Genomic DNA, 17678 nt, shown 5'->3' with positions numbered 1-17678 from the left:
CGTAAAATAAATTGTCAAAGAAACCGTAGATCTTACTACCTTCTTAGACAAGCAAACCCCTGAGCTCTCAACAGTCACACTACTGCAAATTCTACGTCAGTTAAATAATCATCTGACTTTTATTTTGACTTAGAAACTAGATATAAACTACCCAGTTCCTGGCTTAAGAGCAGCAGCAATGCAGACCTGATCTGTCTTCTGGACTTTTCCGGAATTGTTCGCGGGATATCGTGCCTCATACCGCAGATTTCTACACTCTATGATGGCAACCAAATCAAATGTGACCTCATAGTGAGCCATGCCTTGCTTCATTCCGTCTGCGTTCGGCCGAGGTGCTCTTGGGCGGATCAGTCTATCATCTCTCAGAAAGGTCATATCCGAGACAAGCTTGCCCACGATACGTGCACCTGTGCGTTGCCCCGTTAGCAGAGCCCAATGTGGCCAGGGCGGAACTTCTTCACCATTGTTGTATTCATGGTCCAAAGGATAGTTGGACGCGGTGGGTTTGTCATTCACGTACAAGAATTCGTCGCAGAGAAGCCGTTCACTATCTATCGGAAAGGCATGGGCCGACTTCAAAGGCTTGTATGTATGCATAGGAGGTAAAACATCGCCCTACGTGGAATTAGTTGAATGTCTCCTGAGCATCAAGAAGTGAAGGGCTGACATGGTGGATAAAATAATGGATAACCTTGACGTATTGTTCTCCGTCACAAGGATCAATGAATGTTTCAGCGTTTCGATGTCCCATGAATTGTTCGGGATTGTAGAGCTCATTCCGAAGAAATCCATAGCTGGAATAAGCTTCTCTCTCCGGGCCACCACTCAAATTCGCCCCTCTGAGAACGGATCCGCTGGAGACTGCAGTTTCACTTTCACAAGTGTTAGCAAAGAGACGTGATAGTAGAAGAATACAGACCAGGTTTTCTTATTTGATAGTACCAGTTGAATCGGGTAAGACAGATGGGCCTCCTTGGAGTATTCGACGAGAAAATTCTTCAGATAACTTCGTAAGGAAGGAGCGGCTCCAAAACCGCCAATGACGTAAACTCTCTACAAGTGGTGTTAGCAAATAAACGCATTTAGTATGACATCTGAAAGTGAGTGGGGTGAGTAAAGTACCTTCACCTGTTGGCCTTTCACCATCGCACCGTCGAGTTGTCCTTTCAAGACTTTGGCTACACGTTTGAGGAGTGGCAAGAAAATGGCGGCGTAATCGGCCCTATCGGAGACAATTTAAACCATATCTTGATAAATTGTGGAGCTGGGTTAGGTCTGCATTTCAATTCAATATAAAATACTCACGGGCCGAGAATCAAAATGTTGTCTTCAAATCCCTTTGCTGCTGCCCCAACCAATCCTCTCCGTCGATCACCGAGAAGTCCATTGATCTTTACGCGCCCGCTTGGATTTTTGGTAACATCTATGGTGCGTTTGACGAAGTTTTCAAATGTGTAAATTGTACCCTGGACTATTGCTTCCAAAGTGTTGCCATTGTCTTCCAGGTATGTCTCTCCGGCGAGTCTCTCCAATAGAAGGTTTGCATAATTCTTGTTCAGATAGCTAGCCCCACAATTATCTCCTAGTTAAGGTTAAATACTGCCAATATCACCGCAGACCTGAATCTTACCACCTGGTTCGCCAACTTCCGCGCCCAGGCTCAAAGGATAGGAGTTGGTCACCGTATATGTGGTCCCATCAACGGTCCCACCACCACAGTCTAGAACGGTGAATGTTTCTCCGGCCTGGATATGTTAGCTAAATCTAGGTACCCAAACAAGGCAAAACAATTTTATTATTACATACCAGCATATCTTTAGAGTTTCCCAACAAATAGGTTGCTGCCGCCTCCGGCTCAGAGATGATAAAAAGATTATCGACGCTTCCGTGGCTAAGTTTCCCAAAATTTGTCTCACGAATCGCCGCTTCCATGGCAGTCTGAAGAATTCGCCACGATGTAGTATCCCAGATAAGTGGCACGGTCAACACGAATGAAATAGAGCAGTGATCATTGAGCCCCTCGTGCTTGATCAACTGATGCCGTGTGTGACGCAAGACCGGTACAAGAAAATCTGTGATAGGATCTTGCACGTCTTGACTGTCAGGGACTTCTGTTGTCCCGAATTTCCGAATGATCTTCTCGGCGATGAGTCTGTCGATACGTGGCCGTATTTCTCTCTGATCGTCGTGGGCGTACTCTGCTTGTAGGAGCATGGATTTTAAGTGCTCGATACGGCGATGCTCACTCCGTGGTGCAAGTTCAACATGCTTCTTATATGACACTTCATAACCCCAAAAGAATCTGGTCAAGTCATCCTCATCCCGGCCGGAATCACTTGAAGTAGAGCGACCTGCCCGTGGATCTTCATCGTCACTGGAGGTGGACTCCGAGTCAGAGTTGCTGAGTTCAAATTGACCAACGGGACGGCCACGAAATTTGGGAACCGAAGAATACCAGGTCTCGGTTGGAATATGCATTTTCGAGCCTTCAAATCCATCATGTGGCCATTCAGTAATGACACCAACTTCGTGCGAAAAGACTCGTGTGTGATTGTCTTCGTCTGACGGGATGTGATATGAGACAGAGGTGAAGGTTGTACCATAATCTATTCCCACAATAATGTTTTGTGGGGTATCGCCCCTATTTTTATCGATCTCAGGACTCCTGAAGTTCTCCCTGTCCCACTGACTTGCCGACGCGTCGAGGTGACCTGCACGAGAGGGGACAACACTGTAGGGGTTTGGTCGCCGCGAGGGAGATGAAGTGTGCATTCCTCTGGACTTGGTTGCTGGACGCGTCTCTGTTGATCGTGAGACAGCGGTTTCCGGTGGGTTGTTTCTTGAGGTCGACCTCCGACTTGTGGCCCTTGATGCCGAATTATTTGTTGGATACAAACGTTGGAACTTGGATATTCCCTTAGTTTCCCGTGGTGATGAACCTGAAGTATGTGGTCCTCGGGTATGCATAGAGGTTGGGCCAAGTCCAGAGCTAGATGGTTTGGTTGAGATCGAGTTTGGATTTGTCTGCTTCCTGCTGCTATGTTGATCATTCCAAGCGTTCACGTTGGGCAAAGCCATGCCACGACGAGCGACCGACATCGTCGTAGATGTCCGGGATGGAACAACCAGTTTTGCAGATGCGGAGTTGTAAATGCGAGACTGCTCAAGACTCAGACTGGATTAGCTAATTGCATTCAATAGTTTCAAACGAGAGTGGAAAGATCACGAGGGGATTGTATGTCTTTGAAGATGTTGGCTCCTACATTAATCCAAGAATGACTCGAGAGGAGTTGGGAATCAGAATTGCAAAGCTGTAGCTTTCGTTGATGCTAACTGAAGGGGAGGAGAACCTTAGTCTTGGAAGTCGTTCCGTTGTTTCTTCGGCAGCTGCTGATTGTAGGACTTCCGATCAACTAGGTCCGCCCATCAAGGTGTCTGTACCTTCCCAAGCCCAAGCTCGAAGTCCAAGTCCACCCCGAAGGTTGTTGATCCGAAACGCCACCATGATCGCTCCTGGGCCACTGGTTCATTGCCAACAAGCCACATTCAATAAACTTTCTGAACAGGGAAATGGCAGACCGAGTATGCTGTGGTCTGTGACTCTGTCCCCCGTAGGGGCCGTAGATCATTCCGTTTCAGGGGTCAGTTTGGCCCTTTAAGAGGCTGAATGGCAGCGGCAACGCTAGAACCGACCCGAGCGTGGTTTCCTCCCCGCGGTGCGAACACGGAACGCAACAAGCCGCTTCCAAAAATACATCCCCATGGACAGTTTGTCAGCTAGAGTTCGCCCCGAAATTACTTTCCCGGGTTCTGACCTGCGCAAATTTCTTATCTTGGGTTGCCTACTCGTACTTTTGAGAAGTCTGAAACTCTTTGGCAATATTTCAAAGAGATCTGCAACGGTGGCGCGAGGAGCTCTTCTCATTGGCTCTGCTGGTCAAAATAGACAGTCTTTCCAATCTTAAATCAACGATCTTCCAGAAAATTCCAACAACGACACATGTTTTCGGGCGTGTTTGGACGCAATCGGGCTCCTCCGGTTGGCTTAATACACTGAAAATACCTGGTATTTTGCCATGAGTTTCAGACTTCTAAAAGAAACCGGATATGCTCTCCGTGCGGACAACTGACCAGCACCTTGACCTTGTATCAGCCACAGCCATCGAAACCAACACTAACCCCAACCTGAAAGACTCGAAGATGAACGGGTTCTTCCCAGTTCGGGGGCAAAGGAGCTTCTCCACATTCGCATGAGCCCCAGCAGACCAAGAAACTGCGACTTTTCCTTCCAAGTGATTCGACCACCGCAAGACCGATCTTCCAGTTACAATGGCTTCGAACAAGGTTTTCAAAGATGCTGATCTGGTAGCCACGCTTGCCTGGCTCGACTTCTGTCGTCGGAATGGGCTCGACTTCTGGGAAACAGTGCCGGCTCATTTGACCGAAGCAAGGACGCAGCGCGATGACGACGAGTGCATGTTCACGAGTACGCAAGTCAAAAACAAATTCGTCTCGATCTTGCGACGGTCTTCAAAGGCATACTCTTCTGAAGAAATTTTGTCAAACGGCTCAACATACTTTGAAGACTTCTTATCCAACACCATACGACAAGCCATCCAGAAGGAGTTGGGTTGTTATGAAGCCCTTCGTGCCCAAACACTACACCAACACTCGGGACAGCTTGGTAGAACTGGTCTTCCAAGGCGGGCTAAGACAAGATCCGCAGGGGTTTGTTCCAAGAATCTTACAAATGCGGATCTGTCTGGAGATGTAAGTTTGACGCGGAAATGCCCTCCACGAGACTCAAATTATCAGGCAGTAACAGCTAGTTAGACCGTGCTCCCCCCCACTCTTACTGCCTCCGAACGACCAGCAAGGCCTGAGCACATGTCGATGACTCGTCCCAATATATCAGCAGCTGCCTTGAACTTTTCCACGTTTCCCACGAGTCTAAGACCAGCCGAAAGTACCCTTGACCAAAGATTTCGAGAAGATATCACACGAAGAGATATTGAGATCAGTAACATCCGCGAACAATGGCAGCAGGAAGTGGACGAGTTCAGCCAACAACTCGCCAGGTACGCGCAGACAGAAATTGAACTTCGGGCCCAAATCAAGCATCTCCAAATGGCTCAAGAAGCTAGTAGGCTTACAGGGAGAGCTACACTCGAGAACAAACTGTCTGAGATGAACGACAATATTTGGAGCTTGACTAAAAAGGTCCAGGAAATGCAAAAACTAACGAATTTCACGGTAAAGGATCCACAGCAAGCGATCTCTGGTATCAATTCTGAGGTACAGAATACTATGGATTTCGTCAGCTCTGAAATGGAGTCTATTTTGAACGGAAACGACTCGACTATATTATTCGACGTTCCATTTATAGCCAGCAATAGTGACCTTGGAGCCCTCGTACGTTGTATTTCCAACAATCGCGTTCCTATTGACCAGGAAACTGCATGGCTCAAAAAATATATCTTGAAGTCAAGCTCCCCCGGCATGGTAGCTAGAGCATTGATAGCAGCCGCTCTACGGGAGTGGGTTTTTGCTACACCATTCCCGAACTTTCTCCCGGTACCGTGTCCTCTCTTACGAGCTACTCGGGAGGCTGTGATGACTCAAAGTAAGCGTTTCCCATGTTCTGTTGGCATATCAGGACGACTCTGACAATGGCAGATAACTGGAAGGGACTTCACAATCTCGACCTGGCAGCGCACCTGAAGCTCATTGATAGCAGCCACTTCCAGGAAAACACAATTCCACGTAAGGCCAGGGAATTAGCCGCCCGATTATCGAAAGTGTTAGCTGGACTATTTACAAGGCCAGACAACGAAAGTGAGGGCGAGATTTTCAATTCTTGGAGACGTGATAATGTTGTTTGGGAGACTAGAGGCTTTCACTTTGTTGGAATCTTTGAAGCTGTGCTCAGACTGAAGGCTTCCACAGTAACGACTGATCAGCAATACGAATTTGTCGTCTATCCACCTGGCACCTCACACACTCGGGAAACGGAAAAGCAACCTCAGACTGCTCAGTTAGGTAGACGAAATATATCTATAGGAGATCCAGGGAATGACAATAGACCAAGTTGGCGTCACGCATCAATCCACTGCTACCCCACAAAGGCGGTGTGCCCACAGGATCCACTGGTCGATGCCCTCGTGGACTCGAACAACTTCATCACCAGAACAGCGCAAGAAAGAGCCGAGTTGTGTACGCACACAAGTTATATCACCGCCTCAAAGACAGAATCTATCAACTTCGTGCCACAGCCCACATTGGAGACTTCTCAACAGCAAACACAAAGAGGAAGCAGGACCGAGTTACCACATGTTCAAAGAGCGTATGAGGGAATGTTACCAATTGCTATGCCGACTGTGAGGAATCCCAATGATGAGTGTTATTTAGAAGTTGGCGAGGATGAACATGGTACGATCCATACAGCGAAGGGCGTTAAAAGAGGAAAGTTGGAGGACTGGAGATGTGTAATTTGCTCTCGTTCATTTTCTCGCCAAGCAAACCTCGCTCGCCACCAAGTTTCCAGTACGTTTTATACGTCAAAGATACATTTACAACGAATTACTAACAGAGTAATAGATGCGTGCCCGCGATGCAAAGAATGTAAGGCATACTTCCCTAGTAACAAGGAGCTTTCGGAGCATCGCAACCGGTGTGACAACCTCAAGCCTAGCAAGGACGCCACAAGCACAGGACTATTGAAATCAACAAAACAATCCCCGCCAGTCCGCATGACGCACCAAAATGCAACCAATTTTTCCAGGCCAACTGAAAAATCAAAACCGAAACGTGGTTTAACTCCAAGTACAACCACTCTCCCATATGCTTGCGAAATATGTGATAAGAGATTTTCCACGCAGAGAGATTGCAACATCCACAAGGGCAAAAAGCATAAACAAAGGCCAGATCCCAAGTCTTTAGAGCTTTCCGACTGTTGTTCCGCACCAGGTTTGAAGCAGGGCCAGGTTTCAATTAGCGATGAGGCAACCCATGGACGTCTCAGTAGTGATTGCACTGGAAGCCCGTCGATCATTGTTCTGGCCCATGGAGCATCTGGGGGGCAGAGCAATGTGACAGATGAGCAAAACAGCCACGAACCACTCCCGGGAACTCCCAGTGGGGTCCCTGACAGACTTACCACCTCCAACCTCCCTTCAAAGCGCCCTCGAAGCATGTCACCCGGCAGAGAAACTCGACGAGTCAAAACCACAGTTCAAAGTAGCGATGGACGACACCAAGAGGCGGAAGACGAACCACCCTGTCAATCCCCTTGCGTCGAGGATGAGCTACGAGGGACAGGCAGCGCAGACCTTGAACCAGTAGCTGGGAGTGTTCCCTCAAGCAGTAATGATGCAGAGGAGGGAGAAAGTTCATCTACATAACTGCAAATACCGTGAAAAACAGTTCTCTAGAGCAAGCATCCACGACGGAAAGCGAACAAAGGACAGTTGAGCCATCCAGCTGTCCCGGGTATAGAGTATTCAATGGACTCATTTCGCAATTTTCGCCATGAGGCAACAGAATCTGCTGAGACTTTATATATGCTAGATGACAGGAGACTCTGGGGAGAGTGATTTGATAGTGAATGCGGCCCAAGTAGAAGCAGCCAGGGTTACTGATTGAAGATTGGATGAGGGCAAAACCATTTTGTAGCCGAGAAATAAAAACATATTCCTTGTCTCGCTTGGCTGGAGCACGCCTAAACACTGAATTTAAGCAGTTTCCTATGCTCAAACCCGCTTCCTTTCCGGGTTTGCCTCTTCCGTTTTAGGTGTGTCCCTCGCTTGAGAAACCACTGATTTTGACGATTTCTAGTAGGGAATCCTTCTATTGTCCTGGCTTTGGGCGCCAGTTTTGGATTGGTGCCACTAGCTCTCTCTGCAATGTCTCAAGAAATGGCGCATCAGAGTTGTATTATGTCCCGCTTTTCAGAATTTTTAATGCTGGAGTAGTAGTTCTTTGTAACTCACGACGTTTATGGAGCTAGGAGTGGACTTATACATCAATTTCTGGGCTAGGACAACATTGGAGTTGCACTAAGTTTTCTCTAAGTTTGCACCGAATACCACTACTCTTCCGTAGAATACAAATGTGACGGAGAGGTACGCTCCTTGTAAACCCCTCTAAAAACTCTTATTGCGCATAACTAAGGCCAGGGAATCTTCCTCGGAGTCATGCTATTCCTCTCCGCTTACTAGCGTTTTGGGCTAGAACCCATTCCCACCTATCTGTACTATAGCCTTATTCTGAGGTCGATTCTATAAAAGGCGCTCTTCAAATATTTTATTTTATATCTTAGTATAATCTGACCGAATATAGTACTGCTATCGAACTAGGGGTCGAGCAATTCCATCGTTATTTGAGAGGGCGTACAAGAGCCTCGATACCCAGAGGATCGTTTGGTATGTTATGTATAAGAAGACAGCAGGTCGTGACTCAATCTGAGCCCTGCCATCTCTTTTAATCCGTAGACCGACTATCAGCTCTCCCAGACTGCACCGCGGGGAGGTTTTGAGTCGTTGTAGTCTAACCAAATCTCAACTGGTACAGTACTGTACAAGTGTTATATCAAATGATCGACCGACTGTCGTCTTCGTCACACGGCTCGTAGTTTCACAGCTGGGAGCTTCACCTCGTCACTTCCATTCCGCCGCTGTTGTGTTGTGTTCCTCTTGATTACACGAGTACAAAAATATCGGAACATGTCGGTGCGTACTGCATTTTTCAGCACAAATCCTCTCCGTACTGTGACACGAGGAAACTTCCCTGCACGAACCTTGAGATGTAATGTTTTTCACAAAAAGGCGGTCCGGAAAGATATTTCTCCCGGCGGATAATTACCAAGGACTTTATAAACCAACGTACACAAAGCAAGTAGTTAAATAAACATGAAATGCCATCGCCCAAAGGCGGCGTCTAAAATTTCGACTTGAAATAGACTTCGTGACTTTTCTAAACGGGAAAGAAGAGACAAATAGTAGTGGCTGAAACATTGGCTCACACGTGCCTATTATTAACTTTCTTCCCTACTTATAGTTGGTCCGATATAATAATATCAAAATAAAAGAAAGTGTTGTGACGGCGGGATCGAGGCAATGGTACAAAGGCTCAAAGATCCAGGAAAATCCCATGTATTGAGAATACTAAGCTAAGGAGAAGAAGGAGAGAGAGAAGGAAAGGGGATAAAAGGAGGGAAATACTAGCTAAAACCACTGAAACGCCGGCTAGCTAGGTGAAACCAGTTATGTGATAGCCACCCCCCTTTGGCCCCTAGCCAGTGCCGTTACAAGTGTATCAAAATACGAATTAATATAAATTATATTAATTAGAATTATTATATATCTTTTAGTACTTAATTCCCCGTTCTCTGATTTTTGATATCTTTAATATTATAAGAGTTATAAAGTATATAATTATTTTTATATAAGTTTATATAAAAATTCTTACGTTTTATATAATTAAAAAATATATAAAAGTATAAATTATTTATATGCTTCGAAATTTAATTACTAATTAATTACAAACTATATTAAAAATCGGGTTTAGATATTTCATTAGCTTAATTCTATTTTATAATTATATTACTTCGTATTAATTAATTTAAGTTATAGTTAAAACGTTGTAACAGACGTAAACAGGAGACCCGTTTTGTCCTGTGTCGGACCCGCCGTACTCCTCTTTTACGGATGAAAAGAGCGCCCGACTCACACTTTGGCTCCATTGCCGTCCCGAAAGATTTGATATCAAAGCACATCCACCAAGCTACATCGAGCCAGCTTTCCGAAGAAATATCAGTTTCCTTCCCGTATTGTGCAGCCGAAAAAGGCAAACACCTCGGCTCCCCGCTGTTCCCCACATGACTTCACCTGACACCCCCAACATTACATCATGAAATGGAGTCTTCTCCGCACTTCCCTGAGCCTAGCGATGCAACCCTGATTCCTTTCGACGTTGTTGCCCGGCGCTACTACGGTACGCTTCGTGACGACGTGTGTGGACCGGGTGTGCGAGGCGCAGCGCAATGGGAATGGTTTCGCTCGCCGCAGGTCCCATTCTCGACCTTTCAGGGCTGGTCCTTCACTATTGACAGATTGCGCCGAGTCCGTGACTGTTGGTGGCACAAGTGAATTGTTCGTAGGTAGGCTGCTACTTGCTAGCTGCAGAGTACAAGTGTACGTGTATTTCCTCCTTGGTACCATTCCTCTCGTTCCCAATCCTCTTCTTCCCAATGCGATTCATTGGGAGGTTTTTGCTATGAGGTCCCTCGCACTCTTCTCCCTAGTGGCAGCCTCATATGCTCTAGCTGCTAAGCTCGAAGAACGGGCTGCTAATTGGACGGTGGGGCAAACAGTCCAGACGAGCAGCGGACCTGTCAACGGACATTCTGCAACGAACGATTCGGACGTCTCTGAGTACTTGGGGATTCCGTTCGGGCAGGCGCCAATTGGAGATCTCAGGTTCGCGGCGCCGCTTGCGTTCAATGGCACTGCGCCGCTCAATGGCAGTTCTTTTGTAAGTCTGGTTCACTCGCAAAGGTGGGAGGGATAGCTAATAGATTGTCCATTAGGGCTTTTCATGTCCTGTCCACCAAGGCTCAAGCTCCCTCCCTACCGCTGAAGAATTAGCAGCCGCGAACATTACAGCTGCCGGAATAACGGTGTTGGGGGTATTGAGCAATAGAGGCGCCAATTACAGCGAGGATTGCCTATATCTAAATATCTGGACGAAACCACAAACCGGAGATGCGAAGAAGGCGGTGCTAGTCTGGATCTATGGAGGTGGATTCAGCAGTGGAAGTTCTTCGATTCCGGCATACAATGGGGCCAATATTGCAGATCAAGAGGATGTTGTTGTTGTCTCCTTCAAGTGGGTACTCTAATCCTCTGTGGATGCCTAGATACTAACTTTGGGGCAGCTACCGGTTGAGTATCCTCGGCTTTCCAGGAAACCCCAATGGACCGCTAAATCTAGGCCTGCTGGATCAGCGACTGGCTGTAGAATGGGTACGAGACAACATTGAGAACTTTGGGGGCGATTCATCCAGAATCACTCTCTTTGGACAGTCTGCCGGTGGAGCTTCAGTGGATGCATATTCCTATGCGTGGGCTTCAGATCCGATTGCTGCAGGATTCATCCCCGAATCCGGTAACATGTTTGGTTGGGGTCTTCCGAACTCCAAAGCCGTTGCTGCTGAAGCATGGCTCAATGTAACCGAGACATTTGAATGCGGAAACGCCTCTTCGGATCCCGCAACTGTCCTCTCTTGCATGCGAAATCAGACCTACACCTCGATCCTCAATGCCATCCCCGCCCTCAGCGGGACAGCCTCCATCCTCGGCGGCTTTGGGCCCACCGTTGATGACACCGTCATCTTTTCCAACTACTCGCAGCGCACACCCGCCAAAGTCCCCATGCTCATCGGAAACAACAACTACGAAGGCGGCCTCTTCCGCACCGAGTTCGCCCTCTCCGGTCTCTTCTTCCCCGACACCTTCTGGGACGACTTCAACCTCCAAGAATTTACATGCCCAACTGGAATCCGTGCCAATGCCTCCATCGCTGCTGGCAACCCGACCTGGCGGTACCGCTACTTTGGTGTGTTCCCCAACCTCGCCGTCTCCTCTGAAGCAGGTACATGGCACGCGGCTGAAATCCCTATCATCTTCGACACCGCGCCTGGCTCTTCCACCTCCGAAGAAGTCTCAATAGCAAACTATATGCGTGGAGCCTGGGCTGCGTTCGCCAAGAATCCTCAAAAAGGATTGACGACTTATGGCTGGCCAGAATATGATACGAGGAGGGATACGCTGATCAGACTTGCCTTTGGTAATATCACCGGCCCGAACCTTATTAATCCGTATCGGTATGATGCGGATTGTATCTTTGTCAATGTGTCGAGCACGAATGCCAGTAATTACCCCGCGTTGCCGGATTTGGGGGCGAGTGTTACGCCCACTCCAACTGCAAGCTCGAGTTCGAGTTCTGCGACGGGGACTGCGACGGGGAGTGGAAGTACGCCGACGACGAGTAAAAGTGCAGGGAGGAAGCTGAAGGTTGGTGGGTGGGTTGGGTTGGGTGCTGTAGTAGTTGCGTATTTGCTTTAATGTTGAGAAGATAGTTATTTTAGAAACTAGATACGAAGTTATGACTGCTATGGGAAATAAAGCTACCCTATAAAACCCCTTTTTTTTTTGGCGGGGAGATGTGGGGGGTAATGCGGCGAAGCGTTGCGCGTGAAAATTTTCTTGCTTACCCTTTTCCGGCTCGCTTAGATGGGAGATGGAGCTTCTGAACACTCTAAAGTTTCAACCAGTGTGTCAAATGAATAGAGTAGAATAGAATAACGGTCGTTACTCTTATTTTATTCATATATTATTCAAGTTATTCATGAATAACTTGAATAACGCACGTGATCTGTGCACGTGATTGAGCTAGCCTAATTGGGTAAGGCTTCGGGGGGCCGCACCTAGCGTCACCTCGCTACCCAATCAGGTAATAGTGGCGCTTGGTAAGCGAATCGAACCTTAGCGATAATTACTTTATTTATTATAGAAAATCAGCATTTAAGTAGACTTATATGAGTATTAGCTTAGCTTATATAAGGCTGCTTAATAAATACCTTAGTTTTTTTTAAAAAATTTAAATATATGTCAATTTACTATAATTAATTGAATTCCACGTGACTTCCACGTGGTTATTCATGAATAATTATTCTATTTTACTCAAATTATTTAAGATATTCGTTACTCATATTCTATTCAAGTTATTCATGAATTATTCATGAATAACTTGAATAACTTGAATAATCCTTTGACACACTGGTTTCAACCCCCTATCACGGGTAATCCCAGGTCAGGCCAAGCGAATTGGTATATTCAATGATTTTTGATTGCTTTTTCATTTCGGTTCTGCTAGTACATGAAATGGTTTGGTACTCTTCTTGAAGTGACGCGAGTGTAAGCACGGGGAGCTTGATGTGTCGTGGTTCCCACATCGTAACTTTCAATGATTCTCTTCAATTAAGATAACAAAAGACATGATGATACACAGAGTTGATTGTTCTTCTTCTGGGAAACCTAGACCCAATTATTTGGCAGAGCTCAAATAATCCAATACTTCCTTCCGATCTCTTCCCTTCAGTCAATCCTCAAACGACTGCGTCTTCACCTACTTCTCCAGCTGCGAAGGCTCGAGGAAATTATTCACCCCACCCATATACCCATACTCTCTGATGAATCCAAGCGCACAAGCACCTCCATTGAGATGCCAAACTTCTAGTACCTAATCTCGGCAGTCACGAAGACATACTCTGCAAGACTACATCTTGGCCACTTGTCTTCGACCAAAGATCGACAATCTCTCCAATGGTCAGGTAGCTCTTTGCATCGTAAGCAAGAAGCTTGGTGCCAGCATCCTCATCCTCAACCAATGGAAGAACGAAAGGTCCCGTTGGCTCCTTGGGGTCTATAATCGATATGCGTACATCCTTTGCCAACGGTAAGGCAAATGAGTACTTCCCACTAGCACGGTTGAATCTTGGAATGAGCATGGGATCGGTGTTGTAGCCGCAAAGGTAGTTGAGGGAGACTTTCTCGGCCAGTTCAGGTTGCTCGTTCAAGATGTATTCGATGACCATGGCCTTCGTGTCTCAGTGATTGCCGTTGCCGTGGCTTCCATTCGAATGTGCTTTCATGGGAGGAATAGCGGAGTAGACGAAGTATTCAAGAGATGGCACGCCTGCTGCTGCAATGGCTGCATTTTTCCATGCAGGACTTTGGTGTTGAAAGCCGCTTCATTGGCTGACTTCTCGCCGACGGAAGGCTTCGCCTGTAATATTGCCCTGAATGTTTCCCAGAAATTTGGTGTTCAGGAAAATGGCGTTGATATTGGCAAATCCTTTGGAAAGAGAGGAGAGGTCCGAGAGGCCGGGTTGGACCACCTCTGCTCCAAGAGCAGATAAAGCGAAGGAGGCGGAGGAGGTGGGTTTCCGTGTGAGGCAGCGAATATTCCGGTTGGGTAGTTTGAGAAACTCGTCTACCACAGAGGAGCCCTGGTTTCCTGTTGCCCCAATTATAATTAATATCTTTTTGGAGGCAGCCATGACATAAATTGTTGGCAATTTTAATGAAAGCAAGTATTTGGAGCTCAAGATAGAGTCACTGCAGGACTACAGTTTAGGGATTAAAGGGGAACTAGATATAAGAAATAGGATTATAGGATATAGGTAAAGACTTTTAGAAAGGCTATTAGTATAAGAGGCTATATTAAAGATATTAGGTATATATAATTTATATATAAGAAGTCGTTTTTTAGAAATAAATAATTGTTTTAAGAAAGATATTCTAGAGCTTTTCTAGATAGAAAGAAAGAGTTTAGTTTAATATTATAGCCCTATAAAAAGAACCTATAAATAAGATACTTATAGAAGAATTATTTATTAAAAAAACTAAGTTAAAAAGAAAAGAGAATCTCGAATTAAAGTCCTTTAAATATTTATAGTTCCTTGCTTATAGCTCGGCCTAATAGGGCTTAGTATTCTAAATTTCCCAGAATATAGCTTCCCTTAGCTTTTGTGACGGCAGGAACAGAGCAATGGAACGAGGCTCAAAGATTAATAATTTCCTATGTCTTGAGAATTTAAAGCTAAGGAGGAAGGAGTGAGGTGTGGCAGTGGATAAGTAGGTATGGCTGAGACTACTGAAACGCCGAGCTTTGGAAGCGAGCTTGGTTTGAACCATAGCTTGGAACCTTAGCTGGAACCAACCCCTTTGACTGAAACCAACCATATAATACCAGCCATTATAGCTTTATTATATATAACTATTATATAACCCTAGATATTAGATACCCAGATACTAAGCTAAGGTACTAATGTGGTGGGGATTTTACCCCTATTGGTCACGTGGCGCGGTCAGGTGACTACTGGACGTCCGTACGTCCGGTTTCATATATATTCCCCGCTCTCCTTCTTAGTTCTTAGAAAACCAACTAACAAACCAACCTTCACTCTCTAATTTCACGCCTCACTCGTACGCTGTGATCCCACGCTGTGGAAGCCCATTCTTTACTCCTATATTACTCCGTATTTTATATCCCTATTATACTAAATACTAGATACTAGGCTAGGCAAAATATAAAATTATAATAAAAAAATAAGTTATATAGTATTATATATAAATATAGCATTATTATAATAATAAAAATAAAATAATAATATAATATATAAAGATTTATAATTCTAATATTCTATAAAATTTAAAGCTAAAGAAAAAAGAAATAAAATATAATAGTAAATAAATAAATATAGCCAAAACTACTAAAATACCGAGTTTTAAAAGCGAGTTTAGTTTAAACTATAGCTTGGAATCTTAGCTGAAATTAATTCCTTTAACTAAAACTAATTATATAATACTAGCTATTATAATTATTATATAAACTAGTAAAATTATAACTTTATAAAAGTCTATAATATTTCTTTCCCTTTTTCTTTCTTTCTTTAATTAAATAATTAAGTTTTCTTTTATATTTTTACTATACTATTTCATTATTAGATTATATTTAATTAAAGAATATATTTTTAATAAATAAGAATTTTCTAGTAAATTATTTTAGTTATAAAATTACGGGATTTAAAATAATTAAAATCTAATAATACTCTTAGTTTTATTAGAGATTAAGAGAAATATTATAAGCTTATAAAACTTTAAAAAACTTTAAATTAATTATTATATATCTAAATTTATTTAGTATAATAATATTAAGAATTATCTAAGTTTCTTTATTTAAATTAGAGTTCAAGCTAGAAAAAGAACTTTTATATCTGATATTAGATCTTAGTAAGAAATCTAGTAAAAACTTTTTAGAAAATAGTAAAAGGCAGCTTTCTATAGGGCAACTTATTATAATATATATAAAGCTCCTTTATTGATAGCTTCCTGAAAAGTAGCTCTTGGAAGGGGGCAGGGAGAGGGGGCAGCTCTCTGGGAGCGGCTCCCTCGGGACAGCTTACTGGGGGCGGCTCCCTTGGGACAGCTCACTAGATAGCCCTTCGTCCGCTGAGACATTGCCAGGCGCTAGCAAGGGGGAGTCCTGCACTGAACAGGGGGGGCTTGCCTGGTATACGGAGCATAATAATTATATACCTTTGTATATAAATTTATTAGTAAGCTATATCGCACGGATGAAATCGTATCCAATAATGCCCCTCCAGTACGCACTCATGCAGCCAGTAATGGACTACTCTCCTAGCCCATCTTCTAGCCCACCTCCATAGCCTAAGGGCTCAAAAGCATCCAATCACTTGAAAATATACTCCACAAACTTGGACCAATTACAGACATTTCCTACAAGCCCTTCCAACCCGAACCTAAACACCCAGCAAGAGCATTTTTACCTCCTACCTTCCCTCTAAAACCATGCCCTTTCGATTACTTTACAAAAGCGCACGGCATTAAAATCCGTTCAACTCGATAAGCGAGGACGGGCGCAATTTTAATGCTCACATTACAAAATTCTCATAATTCCATATTATATTCTATTATTATAAAAATTTCGCCAAAGTTAGATCTGCTTCTTTTCTATTACATAAAGCACTTTTGAAGAATTTCGGGCGTTCTATTAAGATTTGGTATAATTTTCTGAATATAGCAATTTTGGTATTCCTCGCATTTTGGCAGATAGACGGTTTTCAATGCCCTGCGCTTTTATAGCCTGTTCTTTACCCACGAGCATTTTCAGACAATTACTACAAATACTAATCGATATGCGAGCAAGCAAAGGCTATATATAAAGGGGGAAAGCATACGAGAATAGACAGATCTGCTTATAGAAGAACTATATATATTTCTCGATACTATTATATATATAAGAATATATAATAAGCCTTAAATTAAGATATATTAGAATATAGACTTTAATAAAGGACTTTTATATTCAATTACAAGCTATATATTATACTAGTATTTTAAGTAAATTAAATAGTACTATTATATTTTATATCCTAATAATAATAAGTAAAAGAAGTATTACTTATCTTCTAATAAGATATAATAGTATAAGCTTAAACTTCTTGCTTTATTTATTTAAGCTTTCTTCTAATTATATTACTCGCCTTTATCTAATATAAATATTAATAAGCTTATAATATAGTATTTTAGTAAATATATTTTCTTCTTTTTTATTTTATTATTTTACTAATTATTTTAGTTTCTTATATATATATAAGATATCTAAAAAGCTAATTAAATAAAAATATAAGATTTATAGATTTATAAATTACAGATATATATATAATTGGATTTAAAGCTTATAAAAAAAGGAATTACAAAAAATAATTCTCTATCTAATACTTATAAATACTAGTTCTCTTATATGAAATCTAGTACTTTCTCTTCTATACTACTATTTTATAATATATCTCAATAATTACTTTATTTCTATATCCTTATTTATAAAGCTATAAGCCTATAAATTTAATATAGTAAATACTACTTGCCTATATAAGCTATTTCTATTAGAATTATTAATAATTAAAACCCGATTTGCGAAAAAAGCTAGAATGAAATACCTTACTTATAGTAATAATTTAGAATATATTTTACTTAGCTTAGTAAAATAATAGTATTATCTTATATCTAAATAATATTTATATTATAGATAAG

The 17678-nt window shown here is 43.3% G+C and overlaps 5 protein-coding genes across 5 annotated transcripts; 3 read left to right on the top strand and 2 right to left on the bottom strand.

Moving 5' to 3' along the window:
* Positions 1-147: 147 nt before the first annotated feature.
* On the bottom strand, positions 148-2772 carry K444DRAFT_590269 (uncharacterized protein; the record flags this gene model as incomplete). Its single annotated transcript, XM_024878144.1, has 8 exons — positions 148-407; positions 462-615; positions 668-872; positions 920-1053; positions 1123-1222; positions 1306-1582; positions 1631-1745; positions 1807-2772. 8 exons carry the CDS (start codon positions 2770-2772, stop codon positions 148-150), a joined length of 2211 nt encoding a protein of 736 aa, XP_024736318.1.
* Positions 2773-4329: 1557 nt separating this feature from the next.
* On the top strand, positions 4330-7400 carry K444DRAFT_663831 (uncharacterized protein; the record flags this gene model as incomplete). The annotated part of the gene is made up of 4 exons (XM_024886886.1): positions 4330-4770; positions 4834-5623; positions 5677-6543; positions 6598-7400. 4 exons carry the CDS (start codon positions 4330-4332, stop codon positions 7398-7400), a joined length of 2901 nt encoding a protein of 966 aa, XP_024736317.1.
* Positions 7401-10272: 2872 nt separating this feature from the next.
* K444DRAFT_530100 (alpha/beta-hydrolase) lies at positions 10273-12122 on the top strand (the record flags this gene model as incomplete). The annotated part of the gene is made up of 3 exons (XM_024874875.1): positions 10273-10530; positions 10586-10884; positions 10934-12122. The coding sequence occupies 3 exons, from the start codon at positions 10273-10275 to the stop codon at positions 12120-12122; spliced, it is 1746 nt and encodes a 581-aa protein (XP_024736316.1).
* Positions 12123-13185: 1063 nt separating this feature from the next.
* On the bottom strand, positions 13186-14119 carry K444DRAFT_643466 (NAD(P)-binding protein; the record flags this gene model as incomplete). Its single annotated transcript, XM_024884862.1, has 3 exons — positions 13186-13292; positions 13327-13657; positions 13823-14119. 3 exons carry the CDS (start codon positions 14117-14119, stop codon positions 13186-13188), a joined length of 735 nt encoding a protein of 244 aa, XP_024736315.1.
* Positions 14120-16314: 2195 nt separating this feature from the next.
* K444DRAFT_530046 (uncharacterized protein) lies at positions 16315-16491 on the top strand (the record flags this gene model as incomplete). Its single annotated transcript, XM_024874866.1, has 1 exon — positions 16315-16491. A coding segment is annotated over one exon (177 nt), but the record flags the coding sequence as incomplete, so codon positions are not given.
* Positions 16492-17678: the final 1187 nt, after the last annotated feature.

The sequence above is a fragment of the Hyaloscypha bicolor genome (assembly GCF_002865645.1).
Source record: "Hyaloscypha bicolor E unplaced genomic scaffold K444scaffold_86, whole genome shotgun sequence".
In the NCBI taxonomy this organism is placed as follows: Eukaryota; Fungi; Ascomycota; class Leotiomycetes; order Helotiales; family Hyaloscyphaceae; genus Hyaloscypha; species Hyaloscypha bicolor.
The sequence above is the reverse complement of the archived record's forward strand: the minus strand, read 5'-3'. Positions and strand labels throughout refer to the sequence as shown.